The sequence below is a fragment of the Felis catus genome, chromosome B4 (assembly GCF_018350175.1).
Source record: "Felis catus isolate Fca126 chromosome B4, F.catus_Fca126_mat1.0, whole genome shotgun sequence".
Taxonomy (NCBI): domain Eukaryota; kingdom Metazoa; phylum Chordata; class Mammalia; order Carnivora; family Felidae; genus Felis; species Felis catus.
The window spans coordinates 18,213,504-18,234,226 of NC_058374.1; the positions used below are offsets into that span (position 1 = coordinate 18,213,504).

Here is a 20,723-nt window from a genome sequence, read left to right on the forward strand (position 1 = left end):
TATGTGCTGTTTCACAGTCTAGGCTTTAGAGACCCTTCCAATAATATTCTATCCTTGTGGCTAAAACTGTCACATGCGGTTTTTTAGTTATAAAATTATGAAAGAATTTTAATTATTTTGCGTATTATAAAAACACTTATGTAACAATTCTATCCTAATTTTGTTTGGCACTTCAAATGAAAATATTGAGAAATTCATGTTTCAGAATTACCTAGGAGTTAAAAAAGAAAAAAACTTACTGGGTTTGGAAAAGTAATTTAAGGCCAGCCAAAAATTTAAATGCTGACCCTAAAATTCTCTGTTTAAATTCAGAACATAGTATTTTCAAGTAACAGATGGAGTTTGGCTAATTCTTTGACTAAATATTTCATAGACCATTTCAATTAAGGTACAGAAAGATTGTCATAAAAATCATATAAGCATTTTTGAAAGTCCAACCATTATTTTGGCTCTGAGAATGGGTTGAAACAGCATACATTATGCCTGTGGATACTTTGTCATCCTAACACTGATGCCTTTGATCCCTCCTACTCCAGAGGGAGTAAATAGACAACATTAAAGATTTTGCCTGCAAACCATCACACTTTATTTATTTATTTTTTGTCTGTATACACGAATATTATTTGCATTTGGAAATCAGGCACATCACATTCTGAAGTTATGTTTCATTAAACAACATACTTAGTAAATGGAAGAGTAGCACTCTTCCAGGAACCAAGTGCAGTAATCAAGGATAATATAGGAGAAACAGTCCTGGATTGAGAACTGGATTGAAGAATTTTAATTAGTAGTCCTTTTTTCTAAAGACATCTTTCACTGGTAAGATTGTACAAGTCTGTGCACTAACTTTATATGGTGCCATATATTTATTCAGAACATGTGTTCTGAACTTACAGTAAACCTTTCTAAGCTCTGTATGTGTAGTGGTTTTGATATAGACATTGAGGAGTGCAAAGCAACAGATTTAATGATTAATGTTTTTGAGGGTTTAACCAGAATTACCTTATTTATGTTATTTGATTAGCATTTTCCTTCCCCGAATCAAATACCACATGACCAGAATTGGAATCGCAGAAAGTTGACATTGAAGAGAATGCAACTGGAGGCAACAATGTGGTTAAAAGTTTTAAATTATCACTAAAATTAACATTAGCGGAAGTCTCTGAGAGTACTTGATCTCACGGACAGAGAAATCTTTTCAGAAAGTAAATCAAAACTCAGTTTATGTGTTCTTCGATCCAAGTATCATCTTAGTTGGTTAGAGCATAAATATTTAAAAAAAATTTTTTTTTGATGTTTATTTAGTTTTTAAGGATAGAGAGAGACAGAGTGTGAGCTGGGGAGGGGCAGAGACAGAGGGAGACACAGAATCTGAAGTGGGCTCCACGCTCTGAGCTGTCAGCACAGAGCCCATCTTGGGGCTGGAACTCATGGACTGTGAGATCATGACCTGAGCCGAAGTCAGACGCTTAACTGACTGAGCCACTCAGGTGCCCCAAGTTAGAGCATAATTCTAATTAGGACGAAATTTTATGACTTTTTCCTGAAAGGCCAATTGTTTTACACAAAGAGAAAAAAAAAAAAACCAAAAACCTTTTTTACTGTTTGTGTGAATTTGTTCAATAGGTAATTATAAGATCTCTCTTGTAGAATTTAGTGTTATTACCCGGCAGAAACTTAGGGATGGCACTAGAATAGGCATTAAACAATAAGGCAAGTCCCACTGGTAATGAATTATGTTATATTTGTGGGGCAGAATGGCCAGAGATTTACCTAGACCCTGTGTTTGAATTAAAGCCTTGGAAGGCTTTAATCAGCATGCAAATGGCTATAACAGTTAAGAGCAATTCTTAGTGCCTTATGTATACATTTGAAGCACCATCCACGGGATGAAAACAGAATTCTGATTTGGCCTTTTTATCTTGCTTCTGTGTGCTTAGCATATTTAAAAACTAGTATTCATAAAGCAATTATACATTCCATTTATTCGCTGAAGGGGAAGAGTATGTGTTATCCTCTCCATCTCTTAATGTTGAAGCTGGATTTGTGCCACGTGAGGATGCAGGCTCTATTTCATCCAGCAAGTTCTGTGATTTTACATCTGATTCCCCAAATGGAGCAGATGAAGCCAACTGTGGTGAGTCAGTACTTTAATCACTTAGTCATTTGGCTAAGATTTATGTGCACCGTGGTCCCCACTTATCCATAGAGGATACATTCCAAGACCCCCGGTGGATGCCTCAAACCACAGATAGTACCAAATCCTGTATATTCTATGTTTTTTCCTATACATATGTATCTATGATAGAGTTTAAGTTATAAATTAGGCACAGGAAGAGATGAACAATAATAATAAAATAGAACAATTATAACAGTGTACTATAATAAAAGTTGTGTGAATGTGGTCTTTCTCAAATACCTATTGTACTTACCCTTCCTGTGATGATGTGAGTTGATAAAAATTCCTCCTTAATGGGATGAAATGAGGTGAACAATGTAGTCATTGTGACATAGTATTAGGCTACTATTGACGTTTAAAAAAAATTCCAGTATAGTTAAAATACAGTGTTATATTAGTTTCAGTTGTACAATATAGTGATTCAAGATTTCCATACATCACTAGGTGCTCAGCACAACAAGTGTACTCCTTAATCCCCATTGTCTATTTCACCATCTCCCCATCTGCCTCCCTTCTGGTAACCATCAGTTTGTTCTCTGCAGCTAAGAGTCTGTTTCTTGGTTTGTTCCTTTCTCTTTTTATTTCTTTGCTCATTTGTTTTGTTTCTTAAATTCCACATATGTGTGAAATCATATGGTATTTGTCTTTCTCTGACTTATTTCACGTAGCATTATACTCTCTAGCTTCATCCATGTCACTGCAGGTGGCAAGATTTCATTCCTTTTTATGGCTGAATAAATATAGAACAAATATGAGTACGAATATACCGCATCTTTTTTATTCATTCATCAATCAGTGGACACTTGGGCTGCTTCCGTAGTTTGACTATTGTAAATAATGCTGCTATAAACCTAGGGGTGCATATGTCCCTTCGAATTGGTGTTTTTGTATTCTTTGGGTAAATACCCAGTAGTGTGATTGCTGGATCATAGGGTAGTTTTATTTTTACCTTTTAGAGGAACCTCCATACTGTTCTCCACAGCGGCTACATCGGTTTGCATACCTGTCAACAGTGCGTGAAAAAAGGGTTCCTTTTTCCACGTCTTCGCCAACACTTGTTTCCTCTGTTTTTGATTTTAACTACTCTGACAGATATGACATGATATCTCATAGTTTTGATTTGCATTTCCCTGATGATGGGTGATATTTTGGGTACTAACCCTTTATTGGATATGTTATCTGCAACTATCTTCTCCCATTCAGGAGGTTGTACCAAAAATGATAAGATACCTAGGAATAAACCTAACCAAGCATGGGAAAGACTATAAAACTATAAAACATTGATGAAAGAAATTGAAGACAACACAAAGAAATGGAAAGACATCCTATGCTCATGGATTAGAAGAACAAATATTATTGAAATGTCTATGCTACCCAAAGTAGCAGATTTAATATGGTCCCTATCAAGATTGTAACAGCATTTTTTGCAGAACTAGAACCAAAAATCCCAAAATTTATCTGGAACTACTAAAGACCTCGAACAGACCTGTTTTTCTTTTGAAAAAGAAAGCTGAAAGTATCACAATTCTGGACTTCAACTTATATTACAAAGTTATAGTAATCAAAATAGTATGGTGCTGGCACAAAAATAGACACACAGATCAATGGAACAGAATGGAAAACCCAGAAATAAACCCACAATTATGTGGTCAGTTAATCTTTGATAAAAGGGGCAACAAAATTTAACGGGAAAAAGACCATCTCTTCACCAAATTGTGTTGAGAAAGCTGGATGGCTATGTGCAAAAGAATGAAACTGACCACTTTCTTACTCCATACACAGAAATAAACTCAAAATGGATTAAAGACCTAAATGTGAGACTTGAAACCATAAAAATCCTAGAAGAGAGCACAGACAGTAATGTCTTGGACATCAGCTGTAGCAACATTTTTCTAGATGTCTCCTGAGGCAAGGGAAACAAAAGCAAAAACGAAGTATTAGGACTACATCAAAATAAAAAGCTTCTGCACAGTGAAGGAAACAATCAGCAAAACTAAAAGACGACCTACTATTGACCTTTGGGCTATACATCAGAAAAAGGATCATCAGCTTCCTAACTGTGGTTGACCTTGGGTCAACGTACGTATTTACTCTCTGAATGTAAAGTGCGCACTACTCGGGTGAATATTGTTTAATGAAGACAACCAGAATGGAGACCTCTGTACAACTGAAATGACTTGTGCTTGAAAGCAAACCAGATTAGCTTTAAAACAGTAGGAAAAAAAAAATGAAGAGACCTCTGTAACCCTCAGTTTTGCTGTGTTGGAGTATAGAATTTGAAATAAATGCAAGATAGAACTCAAAAGACAGGAACAGGAGTGTGTTGAAGACATTCCTTTACTAAATTCTTTTTGGATATGTACTCTTCCTCTAAATAATTGCCATTCTGGTAGCAGAGGACTGTATAATGCCTAAGAACGTTCTTTCAAACTATAGTACCAATAAATTGGTCCTAAAACTATGGATCTTGGCTAGTTCTGTATGTTTTTAAATCTTTAAGAGTCTACTTTAATTTTTTCTTTTCTGAAGGTGGGGCATCTGTTCTTTCTGCATTAAACTTCTATGAGTCTAAAGTTATCCCACCATCCTTGGAAAATTATTAAAGAAGGAAAAGAAGGGGATGGTGTTGGTGGACAATATTTGCAAAAGTATTTAAAAACTCTTGTTGAAGGGGCACTTGGGTGGCTCAGTTGGTTAAGCATCTGTCTTCGGCTGAGGTCATGATCTTACCGTTCATGGGTTCAAGCCCTGCATCAGGCTGTCTGCTGTCAGTGCACAGCCTGCCTCGGATCCTTTGTCTCTCGCTCTCTCTGCCGCTCTTCTGCTCGCACTTTCTCTCTCTCTCAAAAAATAAATTAATGTTAAAAAATTTTAAAAAAACTGTTGAAGACAATGAGGTCAGAAAAGAGGGAAGGTTATAAGAATATCACATTCTATTGATCACCCATACCTGAAATGAAGCTCAAGTAGTTTTCAGTCAAGACAGTGTAGGGTCATGGGCATTTTTATGAGGCTTGATGGAGCATCCAGTTGGATAGACTCTTCCAACAATCCATGCAGAATATAGATCAGATTGGGACACATGGGTCCCTCAGTTGGTGTCCCAATTAAGTGTCCCAGTTAAGTGTCTGACTTTAGCTCAGGTCATGATCTTACAGTTCATGAGTTCGAGCCCCATGCCCGGCTCTCTGATAACAGCTCAGAGCCTAGAGCCTGCTTCAGAATCTGTCTCCGTATCTCTCTGACCCCTCCCCTACTCATGCTCTGTCTCTCTCTCTCTCAAAAATATATAAACATAAAAAATAAAAAGAATATAGATCAGATTTATGAGAAAAATCAGGGGCATTGTTAGGTTATGATACATTGGCAAGGGAGCTGTGCTATGACTCATCACCCACTTATATTGAGCATCTATTTTATACCAAGAGATTCACTAAAGAATAAAATGTGATTATTTCCCTCAAGAATACATTGGAGGAAGAAATAAATTGTGTATAATAGTGTTGCAGTATAATTAGGTGTATAAATTTCTGTTACAACTCTAAGGATTGGAGATCATATTCCTTAGAAGGTAGATCATTTCTCAGCAGAAATTTCTTAAAATGTTTTGTTTTATCTTGCTATATCAGAAGAACTGTCCATTGAAAGTTCTGCCAGGGAGTAACAGTTGTAAGCCTGTCTCTGAATACATTAAGACTGTTACCAAAGGTACATGGTTTAAGAACTTTTTCCATATGAACTCCTGTGTCATCAAAACAAATCTAAGATGTTACTATTTTTAGCCTCATTTACAGACTTTCTTAACGATTAGTGTCCATTCAGGAGACAGAAACCACACTAGTAGTTTGAACAAGGCAAGTGTAATGAAAAGAATTATTATGTAATTTTAAAAAGTGGTTATCTACAGCAAGAAATAAAAGAGCAATAAAGAAAGGAATGGCGAATGTGGACCAACTACTACCTCTAGTGCTGAGACGGAGAATCCAAGGGAGGAGTGAATTGGATGAGTGCAGCCTCCCCATATCCCAACAATGACATGTATACTTTATTGGAGAGGGTGTTACTGGGACCCATTGGAAGGTAGAGAAATTTGCTGGGATGTTGTGAGCTAGATTTGGTTAATAGCTGGTAGGCCAAGGAAGAAATTATCCATCAAGATGCCTGCAAAACTCATTGAAGGGTGACTGTAAGTGGGTCACTTTAAATTGCGGGAAGGTGTGGGGCAAAAACAAACAAAATCCCCCAAAGTACTTGGACCCCAAAAGAGAAGCTTCTTACCCTACTGTGCTTTGTGGTATCCATCCTGTGTTGCTACTAACAAAACCAGACATCATATGAGCAGTTCAAAAGAGAAATGTTTACAAAGTCCAGCAGGGCAAGGAAGGGTAGATTTGGAACCGAGGCTAATAAATTTATGATGTGCATGCTTGCCTAGCATTGCCAGGTCTGTAAGCGGTGGAAGCTCATAGTGAATCTAGGCAGTCAGCTTCCAAACCCCAAACTTAAAAAAAATTTTTTTAATGTTTATTTTCGAGAGGGGGAGAGGAGCAGAGAGAGGGAGACCCAGAATCTGAAGCAGGCTCCAGGCTCCGAGCTGCCAGCACAGAACCTGTCACGGGGTTCAAACTCACAAACTGTGAGATCGTGACCTGAGCTGAAGTCAGATACTCAACCAACTGAGCCGCCCAGGCATCCCCAAACCCCACACTCTTAACCACACATCATACAGCCTTTCAAAGGCATCATTAAAATAAGACTGGTACTTTTCAGAAATGAATGGTTGCCCTCATATCCACTTTGAGCAATCGGAATTATGAAGCCAGTGATGAAGACTTCAGTTTTGGAGGAGGCATCATGCCCTCAGGCCCCTAGGATATCAAGTGGTCATTTTCCAAAGGTCATTTACCACTGGAAGGATAAATGCTGACTATAACTGTAATGTTCTTTTTCTTTTTTTCCTTCAGTTTTATTATTAAATAATTGACATGCATCATTGTATAAGTTTTAGGTATATAGCATGATCGCTGCTTGATTTTCATATATTGTGAAATGATTACCACAGTAGGTTCAGCTAACACCCATCTTCTTAAACAGATGCAATAAAAAGAAAGAAGAAAGGAAAACCCTTTTCTCTTTGTGATGAGAAGGCTTAGAATTTACTTTGCTACCAGCCTCTCTATATATCGTATGACAGTGTTAGCTGTGGTCATCATTTTGTACCTTAGATCCCTAGTGGTATTTATCTTGTAACCAGAAGTTTGTTCCTTTTGGTCAACTTCTTCCAGTTCTCTTCCCACCCCCCCTCCAACCTCCATCTCTGGGAGCCACAAGTCTAATCTCTTTTTCTATGAGTTTGTTTGTTTTGCATTGTACATCTAAATGCGATCATTCAGCATTTGTATTTCTCTGACTTGTTTCACTTGGCATAATGTCTTCAATGTCTTCTCCATCCACGTTATTGCAAATGGTAGGATTTCTTTTTTTTTTGGTTATGAATAAATAATATTCCATTCTATATATGTATATGTGTGTACGTATGTATGTATACTACAACTTTTTTATCCATTCACTCATTGATGGACATTAAAGTTGTTTCTATGTCTTGCCAGTTGTAAATAATGCTTCTGTGAACATGGGGGTGCAGATATTTTTTTGAATTGGTGTTTTTGTTTCCTTTGGCTATGTTCCCAGAGGTGGGATTGCTGGATCACATGGTAGTTTTAGTTTTCTGAGGATCCTCAAAGCCATTTTCCATATTGGCTGCACCAATTTACATTCCTGCCAACAGTGCGCAACTTTTCTCCACGTCCCCTCCAGTATTTGTTCTCTTGTCTTTTTCGTAATAATCATTTTAAGAGGTATGAAGTAATATTGTGGTTTTGATTTGCATTTCCCTAATTACTAGTGATGTTGAACACCTTTGTATATCTTCTTTGGAGAAATGTCTATTCATGTTCTTTGCACATTTTTTAATCGATTATTTATTTTTGCCCTTGAGTTCTTTATATTTTGTATCTTAACCCCTTGGGAGATAGTTTACAAATACGTGTTTTTCCCATTTTGCAGGTAGTCTTTTCACTTTGTTGATGGTTTTGTTAGGTGTGCAGAAGATTTTTAGTTTAATGTAGTCCCACTACATTATTTTTGACTTTGTTGCTTGTGTATAGGGTGTCATATCCAAAAAAATTATCACCAAGATCTATACCAAGAAAATTAAGTTCTATGGTTATTTTAGGAGTTTCATGGTTTCAGGTCTCAAATTTAAGTCTTAGTTCATTTTGAGTTAATTTTTGTAAGTGGTATAAGATATGGGCCCAAGTTTCATCATTGTACATGTGAATATCCAATTACCCCAGCAGCATATATTGGAGAGATTGTCTTTTCTTCATTGAGTATTCTTGTCTTCGTTGTCAGTAATGGTTGACTGTCTATGCTTGGGTTGATTTCTGGGTTTTCTGTTCTTTCCATTTGTTTCTTTGTTTTTAGCCAGTACCATATTATTTTGGTGATTATAGCTTGAAATCAGGAAGTGTGATGCCTCCTGTTTTGTTCTTCTTTTTCAAGATTGTTTTGCCTATTTGAGTTTGTTTTTTTTTGTTTTTGGTTCCATTTTAGGTGTGTTTTTCCTACTTCTGTAAAAAAAAAGGCCATTGGAATCTTGATAGGGTTTATATTGGATCTATAGATGGCTTTTGGTAGTATTGACATTTTAGGACTGTTAATTTTTTCAATCCATATTTTCATTTGTTTGTGTCTTCCTCAGTTACTTTCATCAGTGTCTTCACATTTTCAGAGTAGAGATCTTTCACCTTCTCAGTTAAATTTTTTCCTGAGTATTTTATTGTGTTTGATGCAATTGTAAAATGGGATCAATTTCTTTATTTTTCAGAAAATTTGTTGTGAGTGTATAGAAACTCTATTGACTTTTTCTTTTATTTATTGTGAGAAGGAGTAGGGCACAAGTAGGAGAGGGGCAGAGATAAGGAGAGAGAGAATCCCAAGCAGGCTCCCTGCTGTCAGTGCAGAGCCCAGCACAGGGCTGGAACTCAGGAAATGTGAGATCATGACCTGAGGTGAAATCGAGAATCAGATGCTTAACCTACTGAACCACACAGGTGCCCCTCGATTGACTTTTAAAGTATGTTGCTTTTGTATTTTGCAACTATACTGAGTTTAGTTGGTTGCCCTAACAGGTTTTTAGTTGAGTTTTTAGGATTTCTTCTATATAAAAACCTGCCATCTGCAAATAGACACCATACATCTTCCTTTTGAATTCTGATGCCTTTTATTTCTTTTTCTTGACTGATTGTCCTAGCTAGGACTTTTAGTACTATGTTGAATAGGAGTGGTGAGAGTGGGTACCCTATCTTGTTCCTGATTTTGGAGGAAGAGTTTTCAACCTTTCACCATTAAAGGTGATGTTAGCTGTGGATTTTTCATATATGTCTTTTATTATAGTGAGATATGTTACTTCTGTGCCTGATTTCTTAACTGTTTTTATCATGAATGACCGTTGAATTTTGTCAAGTAACTTTCCTTTGTCTATAGAAATGATCATATGAGTTTTTTCTTTCTTTCTATTAATGTAATATATCACATGGATTCATTTCCATATTTTGAGCCATCTTTTCATCTCAGGGATAAATTCTACTTGATCATGGTGAATTATCCTTTTAATAGGCTTCTGAATTCAGTGTACTCATATTTTGTTGAGAATTTTCACGTCTGTATTCATCAGTTTATTGGCCTGTAATTTTTTTCTAGTAGTTCTTTTCTGATTTTGTTGTCAGGATAGTGCTGGCCTCCTAAATGAGTTTGGAAGTATTGTCTCATAATTGATTTTATGGAAGAGTTTGAGAAGTATTGATGTAAATTCTTTCTTAAATGTTGGGTAAAATTCACCAAGGAAGCCGTTTGGCCCTAGACTTTTCTTCTTGGACAAAATGACAAAAATTCTTTGCCCTAGTGGAATTTGAGAACTGGAATGTAGGGGTGCCTGGGTGGTTCAGTCAGTTACGCATCCAACTTTGGCTCAGGTCATGATCTCAGAGTGGGTTTGAGCCCTGAATTGGGCTCTCTGCTATCAGCGTGGAACCTGCTTCAGATTCTGTCTCCCTCTCTCTGCCCCTCCTCCCTCTCTCTCTTAAATATACATAAACGTTAAAAAAAATTGGGATATAGACAATAAACAAGAAATAAGTAAAATGTTTATCATATGAGGAAAATTAATCAGGTAATGGTAATGGGAGATGCCCATGTGGGGACGGAAATTGCAACGTTAAAAAATTTATTTAATTTTAAAATTCTACTATAATTAACGTACAGTGTTAATTTCAAATGTACAATATAGTGATTCAGCAATTCTATACATTACTTAGTGATCATCATGATGAATGTTCTCTTCTAGGATTTTTATGGTTTCAAGTCTCCCAGTTAGGTCCTTAATCCGTTTTGAGTTTATTTTTGTATATGGTATATGAAAGTGGTCTAGTTTCATTTGTCTGCAGGTAGCTGTCCAGTCTTCCCAGCACCATTTCTTTAAGAGACTGTCCTCTTCCCATTGCAGATTCCTGCCTTCTTTGTTGAAGATTAGTTGATCTTATGGCTGTGGGTTTATTTCTGGGCTGTCTATTCTTTTCTTTTGATCTCAATGTCTGTTTTTTGTGCCAGCAACATGCTATTTTTGATGACTACAGCTTTGTAGCATAAATTGAAATCTGAGATTGTGCTACTTCTAGTTTTTTCTTTTTCAAGATTGCTTTGGCTATTTGGGGTCTTTCGTGACTCGATACAAATTTTAGGATTACTTGTTGTAGTTCTGTGAAAAATGCTGTTGGCATTTTGATAGAGATGTCATTAAATCTGTGGAGTGCCTGAGTAGTATGGTCACTTTAACAATATTTATTCTCCTTTGGGTCATTTTTGATTACTGATTCAGTCCTCTTACTAGAAAATGGTCTAGTCAGATTTTCTATTGTTTTCTGACTCAGTCTTGGTAATTTGTGTGTTTCAAATAATTTTTTCATTTCGTCTAGGTTTTCCAGTTCTTTGGTGGATAGTTGTTTATAACAGCCACTTATGATCTTTTGTATTTCTGTGGTGTCCCTTGTAATGTGCTTTTTACGTTTGTAATTTTAGTTATTTGTTTCCTTTCCCTTTTTCTTTGCTTAGCGTACCTAAGGGTTTGCCAATTATATGTATGTTTTCAAGAACTAACTGTTAGTTTGGTTACTCTTTTCTATTGTTTTTCCATTCTCTATTTCATTTATGTTTGCCCTAATTTTTATTTCTTTGCTTCTATTACCTTTGAGCTGTATTCTACTTTTTTTAGTTGCTTAAGGCATAGAGTTAGGTTACTTATTTAGGATCTTTTTTGCCTCTTAATGTAGGTTAATTACTATAAACTTCCTTGTTAGAATCACTTTTATTAAATCCCACGAGTTCTGGTATGTTGTATTTTCATTTTTGTCTGTCTCAAAAAACCTTTCTTTTCAATTTCCCCTTTAGCTTTTAATTTGGTCAAATGGCTTTTAGGCTAATGTTGCTTAATTTACATGTGCTCATGAATTTTCCAGTTTTGCTGTTAGTATTGATTTCTAGTTTCATGCCATTGTGGTCAGAAAAGATATTTGGTGTGATTTCAGTCTTCCTGAGTTTGCTAAGACTTCTTTTGTGGCATAACATGTGGCCTGTCCTAAAAAGTATTCCCTGTGTGCTTGAGAAAAATATCTGTTCTGCTGTTGTTGATGAGAATGTTCTCTGTATGTGTCAGGTCTTTTTGGTCAGTAGTGTTTTTCAGATCCACTGTTGTTGGTTCTCTGGATGATCTATCTCTTGTAATATGGTTTATTTCTCCTTTTAGCTTTGTCAGTTTTTGCCTCATATATTCAGATGCTCCAATGTAGTGCACAAAATATTTATAATTGTTGTGTCTTATTAGTGTATTGACCCCTTTATCATTATATAATAACCTTTGTTTATTTTATTATTTTTGGTTTACAGTTTGGTATCTGGTTTAAGTAAAAGCTAGTCTGCTTTTTTTTTTTTTTTGATTACCATTTGCTAACAATGTCTTTTTTCATCCTTTTACTCTCAGTCTGTGTGTCTTTGAGAGTAAAGTGAGTCTTTTTTTAGGCACATAATGTTGGGTCTTGTTTTTTAATCCGTTCAGCCATTTTGTGCCATTTAATTGGAGAAATCTGTTTACAACTAAGGTATTTATAGGTAAGGACTAAATATTGCCATTTTGTTCATTTTCTGGTTGTTTTGTATGTCCATTATTTTTTATTTAAACCTGATATTTTTGTGTGTGTGTGCTTTGGTGCCTGTTGGTATCAGTATGCTTTGAGTTCTTATCATGTCTTATATAATTACTATGGGATTTTCCTAGTAGTTACCATGAAGCTTCCATAAAATATATTTTAACACCTCATTTTTGAAAAAAGTATATTTATATGTTTTGAGAGAAAGAGAGAGAGAGAGGGAGAGAGAGAGAGAGAGAGAGAATGAACAGGGAAGGGACAGAGAGAGAATCTCAAGCAGGCTCCATGCTATCAGGGCAGAACCCAAAGCAGGGCTCAAACTCACAAATCGTGAGATCATGACCTGAGCTGGATTTGAGAGTTGGATGCTTAACTGACTGAGCCACACAGGCATCCCTAACAACTCATTTTAAAATGGTAACAACTTCAATAAAATGTATAAACCTTATACTTTTACTCCCTCTCTTCCTTTTTGGTTACTGCTGGTATAATGTACATATTTTTACATTGTATAATTAGTAACAGATTATAGTTATGGTTATTTTTACTACATTTTTTAAACTTAAGCTAGAGTTTTCAGTGAATTCACCACCACCATTACTATATTGCAAAATCTATGACTGTATGTTTACTATTACCAGTGAGATTGGCACTATCTTTTTATGCTTTATGATGTTAGTTGATGTTCTTTTACTTTTACTCAAAGAACTTCCTTTAGCATTTCTGGTAAGGTAAATGTATGTATGGAAGATTCCCAATATGTGAGCCCATAGTTTCTCTGCAGTCCCTGTGCAGGTGTGAGATCAGAGTTGGGGCTCCCACAAAGCACCTCCAGTGCTGACTTGGGGAGTTAGTTGTTGTGCCTGGGCTCTTTTTGAGGAACCAGCGGCTCAGGGGAGACCTTTGGGTGGTGCTGAGCTGGCTTAGGGGTAGGGGGAGCAATGTGGTCAGTATACAGCTGCCTCTCTTCCCAGGCAGTCTGTCTTTGTCTCTGAGGGGCAGGGAGTGCTTTAGCCTCACTCCCTTGTTCTAGGATTCTCTCAATGATGTTCTGTTCTTTATTTCTTCTTAAGTTTATTTAGGAGAGAGAGAGAGAGAGTGAGCACATAGCAGGGCAGGGGCAGAGAGGGAGGGAGAGAGATAGGATCCCAAGCAGACTCCCCTCTGAGCCACCCACGCAGAATAGTTGTTAGTTGTAATTCTTACGAAGGGAGTAAAGTATAAGGAATAACCTATGTTCCCATCTTGATGACATCATTCCTTGTTTTGTTTTATTTTTTATAAAAAGAATACTTTATCCTCTCGTAATTATTTGTTTAATCACACTGCATTTCATAAGATAGTTTTATAGACATGGAACGACGATAGGAGACCACGGTTTGGCAATGGCCCCATGATCATAGTGAATAGAGTTAAAAAATTAGTAAATGAACTCCAGCCTTCTTGTGTCTTTGTTTTCATTTCTTTGCCTGCTTTGTTTTTGCAGTTAATTTTACACTGTGAATCTGTTTATTTATAGAAATTCTTTTCCTTTACCCCATTTTTTTGAATCTATGCATTAAAATTTCTGATGCCGAGTTGAGATGAGGTAAAGACACTAAAAAAATTTAGGGGGGTAAGAGTGGGTAGGGATCTTTTTTTCTTTTTTGTAGCAAAAGGAGAAAAGGAAGCCTGTGGATTTTAGGCAGAGAGGCTGGCACTGCACTGACTAGCATATCAGTTTCCCCGTGGAGAACTTAATTGCTTGACAAAACACGCGTTTCCTCTGAGGAGAAAAATACAATACCACCCTCAGGATTTCTCTTCATAAACATGAATCCTCCTTAAAAGGAATATTGGTATTCTAGAATTTCAGATACTTAATATTTTAATGCAGTTTATTCTAATTTTCTCATTTTCATAAGCATCTCTAACCCAATTTGATTTCTTTTTTTTTTTTTTTAGATGAGACAAATTATGACTTACCTCAAAAGGGTTATTAAACTCCAATGAATTTAGGCTTTTGGTGCCTCCAAAATCTCTTCAAATTTTTTAGAAAAAAAATACCAAATATATGTTTTAACTCAATTTTGGTAAGGGAACAAAGTTAGTATTTATTTTAAGGTTGAGAATGTGTAGAGGTTATGGCATTTTGCAGATTATTGGTAATCTTGGATCATTTAATGAAATGTTTCCTTGTTTATATTATAATATAAAATTACAACTACTTCGGTTACAATGTAAGTATACCTAATGAAGCCTGTCTTCCTGCCTTTTTTTTTTTTTTTTTTTTTTTTTTTTTTTTTGCCTAGGGGTTAAAAAATAGTCATACTAGCAAAGCTGGAAGTGTTCTAGTTTCTCTGGGCTTGAAGTGCATTTTAAAATTTTCTTTTCCTTCTCTCATGGTCATGAAGATACTCTTCAGAAGTTTCTATTTTTGTGAACAAATGTTAGCTTTCTTAAAGACTAAAATCGGTAATATTACTTTACACAGAGCTTGCTTTAGGTCTGGAAAGTAACTTACAGAGTGGGAAATGAAGATAGCATCAGTGGTTCCTGTTCTCAAGTCCACATTGTATCAAAAGGACATATGTAAATTATTTTGTCCTAATCCACATTATGTAATGTAGATGAGATAGCCCACATTTCAGAAACAACTCCATACATAGTAAAGATATTTTAATATTCCCAAACAATATTTTTTAACACTGTAACTTATTTTTGCCTACAGATTTTTATCACGTGAGATTTTTTTGTTTTGTTTTTAAAGATCTAAACCATTTCTCATGTTCTACTTTCTGTCTGCTCACAGGAAAAACCACCTAAGTCAATACTTAGTATTTGAATTCAGTAAAGACTAGGCAAAGACAGGTTGAGCAGTATAGGAAAAAGGAAAGATTTATGATTTTCTGATTTACTTTTTCAAACTTAAATACCGGTTGTATATTTCCTCCAAACTACTATATCTGCTAAATATAGAAATGTTGGTTAGCACATCTGCAGCTGAGATATAAAATAGAGACTTAATGAGTTTATGTGTTGGTGTTTCAGAAGCCACCTCCATGTGTATCAGAAATTCGTTACACTCCAGTAGGAGCTTTTGTATTGTGCTTTGAGATTTAGCAACTTCTTTTAACTCATGCATGCATTGGAAGAAAGCTTGAATTACCCCTAGCTATGTTTCTTTTGCTGTGTATTTTATTGAGAATATGAGCGTGTGTGTGTGTGTGTGTGTGTGTGTGTGTGTGTGTATGTATCTTGATCCTTTAAGGCTGGCTTTTTCTGCATGTATTCTGAAAAAAAAATGCTTTCAGAAGGTGTTTTTTTTTTTTTTTTTTTTGCGTGAGATTTGACATATTTAAACTTATAGAATTAAAGGCTTTCTAAAATGCACCTCTCCGTACAACTACAAACTGCTTTTTGGTTTAATAGAAATAGAAGCTACTATTTTCTCCTTTCCAGCTCCTGCTCTTTTCTGTAGGCCTAATTACAAAATAAACCTAAATTTGCTAATTATTGAGCATCTTATATTTTTATTAAGTGTATATTAGCAAATAAATCCTTGTAGAAAAAAGGATATCTAGTTATGTTTTTCTTAGTAAACAGAATTTTCACTGTTTTAGTCATATTGCCCTCAAATTATAATTTAGACACTGTTTTGCAGTCAACAAAAACACTTCTCTAGACAAAGGTAATTGTAAAAGACTGGAATGAGAAATTCTTGAGGTAAAGGCTCATCATTACTGTGACATAAAACCAAGAAGTGAGTGGAGAAAAAGTCCATTCTCATTTATGGAGTCACTGATCCCTGGGGTGGTGGGGGGAAGATATTTTTGTAGACAAGTAAAATCTGGTAAATAACCCATGGTATTATGAACAATCTTTGCTGCAGACAATTTTGTTGTTAGATTAGAGAAATTCAGGACGGTAGAGATAAAATAAGTAAATAGATAATAAAGTACATGATAAAGAGCCGAGACAAAAAAAATAAAGGTTTTTTTTTTTTTTTTATTTCTCAGTTGAAAATTCTAGTGAGGATAAAATCTGTATTTAATAATACAGTATTTTTCTATGAGTATTTAAGATTAAATTTCAATGAATTATATTAGGGATGTTATGAAGAGAGTAGGTTTTTTTTTCTGTCATTACTTTGAGCTCATTTGGATTTTATTTTTCTGCAGATCATTGTTCTTCACTCTGAAAATTATAAATTAGAACCATAATTGGCATTGTTTTGCTTGTATGTCAGAACGTCTTGAGTCCTTTTCTCCCATAAGTACTGCTCTTGTCCATTTTATTTCTCTTTTCATACTAGCAATGTGTGTGATGAAAAGTATAAAAATGGATAATGATCCTCCCCTATTCAGCACCACGTGCTTTTAGCAATCCATGTCTCCTAGCCTTGTAGAACTTTATCACTGTAGACAGTGAAATTTACATTTCCTTCCAGTGTTGATATAAACCTCTCTCTTTGGGATAGATATTTAAAGACACTTGACATCTATGCCTGGGGTATAGATTTAAAGATGCCTAAAGATACCATATGATAATAATATAAATACTAACACACAGTTAGCTATAAAACGCTTATGTTGTACCTGACATTGTTTGGAATGTATTTATATGTATTAATTAACTTACAGTTAAGAAAAGTAAGGCATAAAGAGAATGAATGTCATGGCACTTTTTACACAGTTACTTCAGGGTAGGGGTGGGAGTGTGAAATGGGTCTTAGTGTTGCTTTTCCTTTCACTAAGTCTTCCAGAACTATTAAATGTGCATGGTTCACAAACAACATAAACCTCTTTACACTCATGGGATTTTAAAAGGAAGGCTTTTAAGTAGGCTAATATATCTTAATTTCCCCTGACTATATTTCAAGAGTGTTTGAACATTTCTGTCATTTTGCTAGGTTTGTACGGTAGACATAGAAAGGAGTTTTTCCTTTAGGGAAAAAGAATCTCGAGAGAGAATCTAAACATATGTGCATAAAAGAAGCCATAATAATCTATTGCCCTTCAAATATAATTGTTAATAATAATAAGAAGAAACTTTTTAAATACCTGCTGAAAGAAATTGTGTAGAGTATGCAAAGACGTGAAGATAAAAAATATACACAAAAAAGTAATGACTAGAAAAAGCTGGTTTTGTTCCATGGACAATAAAAGCTGGACTAGGACAGGAATCTTTAAGCGTCTAAGATAAGGATCACAAGGAGGGCATTAATGAAAAGTTTAGGAATAAAGGCATTTTTGACATCATTTGGAAATTCCATAAGACACAGGGGAATTGGCCACAAGCATGGTTTCAGTTGGAGAATTGAGTTGCTTAAAATGAAAGTGAGGCAGGTTGGTTAGAGTAGGTTTACCTGTGAAGTTAATTTTACATCAGTGTGGTGGAGGAGTGAGTACTTGAGGAGGGCACCTGGAGAGATGGGATAATAATAGGACGCAGGTGTTATAAAACCCTTGTCCTCAGGGTCACTTCATTCATTCAATAAATATTTATCAAACAGTATACGTGGGTCTATAACTGTTTGCAGAGAGAACAAGAAATATGTGGATTCTAACTTCATAGAGATTACAGTCTATACCAACCCATATGTAATTCCAGTTTTGATGCACAGTATATAAGGTTACAGAGTCACCTGTGAAAGTTATGATTACTCTATGATTAGCACTAGTGTGGAGATAGCATGTTTTAAAAATGCATTAACATGGGATGCCTGGGTGGCTCAGTCAGTTGGGTGTCTGACTTCAGCTCAGGTCATGATCTCACGCTTGTGAGTTTGAGACCCGCATTGGGCTCTGTGCTAATAGCTCAGTGCCTGGAGCTTCTTGGGATTCTGTGTCTCCTCTGTCTGCCCCTTCCCGCTTGTGCTCTCTCTGTCTCTCTCTCTAAAAAATGAATATACAGTAAAAAATAAAAAAAAACGTAAAAGTGCGTTAATGTTTCTTCTTTCTTTTTTTTAATGTTTATTTATTTATTTATTTTGAGAGACAAGAGTGAGTGGGGGAAGGGCAGAGAGAGAGGGAGACAGAGAATCCCAAGCAGGCTCTGCAGCTGTCAGCGCAGAGCCCAGTGTGGGGCTCAAACTCACAAATTGTGAGATCAAGACCTGAGCTGAAATCAGGAGTCAGTCAGATACTTACCAGACTGAACTACCCAGGGGACTGTAATGAAGACTTTTTTGGAGCAGTTTTAGGTTCAGAGCGAAATTGAGGAGAAGGTACAGGGATTTCCTATACAGCCTCTGTCCTGACTCTTGTAGAGCTTCCCCGTTATCAACATCCCCAATCAGAGTGGGGCCTTTGTCACAACTGATGAACCTACTTTGACACATCATCGTCATCCAAAGACCACGAGGTACCTCAAGGTTCACTCTTGGTATTGTACATCTTGTGGCTTTGGACCAATGTACAACAATGTGTACATCACTATGGTATCCTACAGAGTGTTTTTACTGCCCTAAAAATCCTCTGTGCTCTGCCTGTTCATCCCTCTCCTGCTCCCAACCATTGGCAACCACTGATCTTTTTACTGCCTACATAATATCTATTGCCTTTTCTAGAACTTCATGTTGTTGGAATCACACAGTATATAGTATTTTCAAATTTTTTTCCACTTAGTAATATGCATTTAAGTTTCCTCCATGTTTTTTCATGTCTCATAAGCACATTACTTTTTCACTGAGTAATATTACATTGTTCGATATTCCAAATAAATTAGGCTGCTATAAACATCCATGTGCAAGTTTTTGTGTAGACAAAAGTGGTTCATTCTTTTGGGTAAATTCCAGCAAGCATGATTTCTGGATCCTATTTTAAGTATACTTTTAGTTTTATAAAAACACTGCCAAAATATCATCCAAAATGGTCCGACCATTTTTGTATTCTCACCAGCATTGCTCTGCTTCCTCACCATCATTTGTCGTTGACAGTGTTCTGGATATTAGCCATTCTAGTAGATGTTTGGTTGTATCTTGCTTTAATTTGCATTTCCTAGATGACGTATGATGTGGAGCATCATTTTGTATGCTTATTTGTTATTTGTAAATCTCTTTTGGTGAAGTCTCTGTTCAGGTCTTTGGCCCATATTTTTTCTTATTAAATAGTTTGTTTTTGTATATTTTGTATGACAGTCCTGTATCCGATGGGACTTTTGTACATATTTACTCCCCATCTGTGCCTTGTCTTCTTACTCTTGTGACATTGTCTTTTGCAGAGCAGAAAATTTTAATTTTAATGAAGTTCAGTATATCAGCTATTTCTTTCATGAGTTGTGCTTTAGTGTTGTATCTAAAAAATCATTGCTTTACCCAAAGTCCTCTACATTTTCTCCCATGTTCTCTTCCAGAAGTTTCATAGTTTTGCATTTTATGTTTAGAACTGTGATCTGTTTTGAGTTTATATTTGGAAAGGATGGGAAGTCTGTGTCTAGATTCAGTTTTTTGCATGTGATATTCAGTTGTTCATTACCATTTGTTGAAAATACTTTTTTCCCAATGTATTGTCTAGTCCTTTGTCAAGATCAATTGTGACTATATTTGAGTCTCATTATCTTTTAAAAGAATGGTGATAGAATATAATTGAATAGCTAAGTGAACATAAATGGGGGGTTCCAAACAGAAGAAATGGTCTATGGTAAGGCATTGAAATGAGTGAGAAGGACAGTAGTCTTGATTTATTAAGGAAACTGTGATAATAGAGTTCGTTTAAGCATAAATGCAAGAGAAGCACAGAGATTGTTGAATATTAGCTTAACCATGGTAAGGATTATTATACTTAAACAATAGGAAATCCATTTAAGGATTTTTATTCAGTTTCATGATCAAGTTTGAATTTTAAAAATCTTTAAGTGTTTATACTTTGGCTGCAGTGTGTAGAATGAATTGAAGGGGAGAGTATGGAAATAATGGTTTCAGTTGGGAGGGTTTTAAAGGAAGGGTAAGAGATTATCAGGAACAAAAGTGACATGTAGAGATATGTCATAATAAAAATTTATTAAGTAGAATAAAGAAACACTTTGCTGAGTTTTGGGAGAAAGGGAAAAGGGATGTTGTAAGTAATACTCTTTAGTTTTTGTCTTGAATTAAAAATGTAGAGTGGGGGGGAGCAGGATTTAGGGAGGAGATCATTATTTTCTGTTGTTTGGAGTTCTAACAAGAGAACACTCCGTTAGAGAAGTAATTTTTGGATTTATTGACAGAAAGTAATTGAAGCTTTGATACTATGCTGGGTTTACTTGGGAGAGAGTATTGAGAAAGATCCAGTGTTTTTAACCACAGTTTTGGCATGGTGGCA

General features: G+C 35.7%; 1 protein-coding gene across 1 annotated transcript in view; it reads left to right on the forward strand.

Moving 5' to 3' along the window:
• The window catches only part of MALRD1 (MAM and LDL receptor class A domain containing 1), a 768,730-nt gene that overhangs the window by 108,410 nt on the left and 639,597 nt on the right, over window positions 1-20,723 (forward strand). Inside the window, exon 15 of the mRNA XM_045062650.1 lies at window positions 1,997-2,137. Coding sequence (XP_044918585.1) covers window positions 1,997-2,137 — 141 coding nt within the window. The remainder of the gene's footprint in view (window positions 1-1,996; window positions 2,138-20,723) is intronic.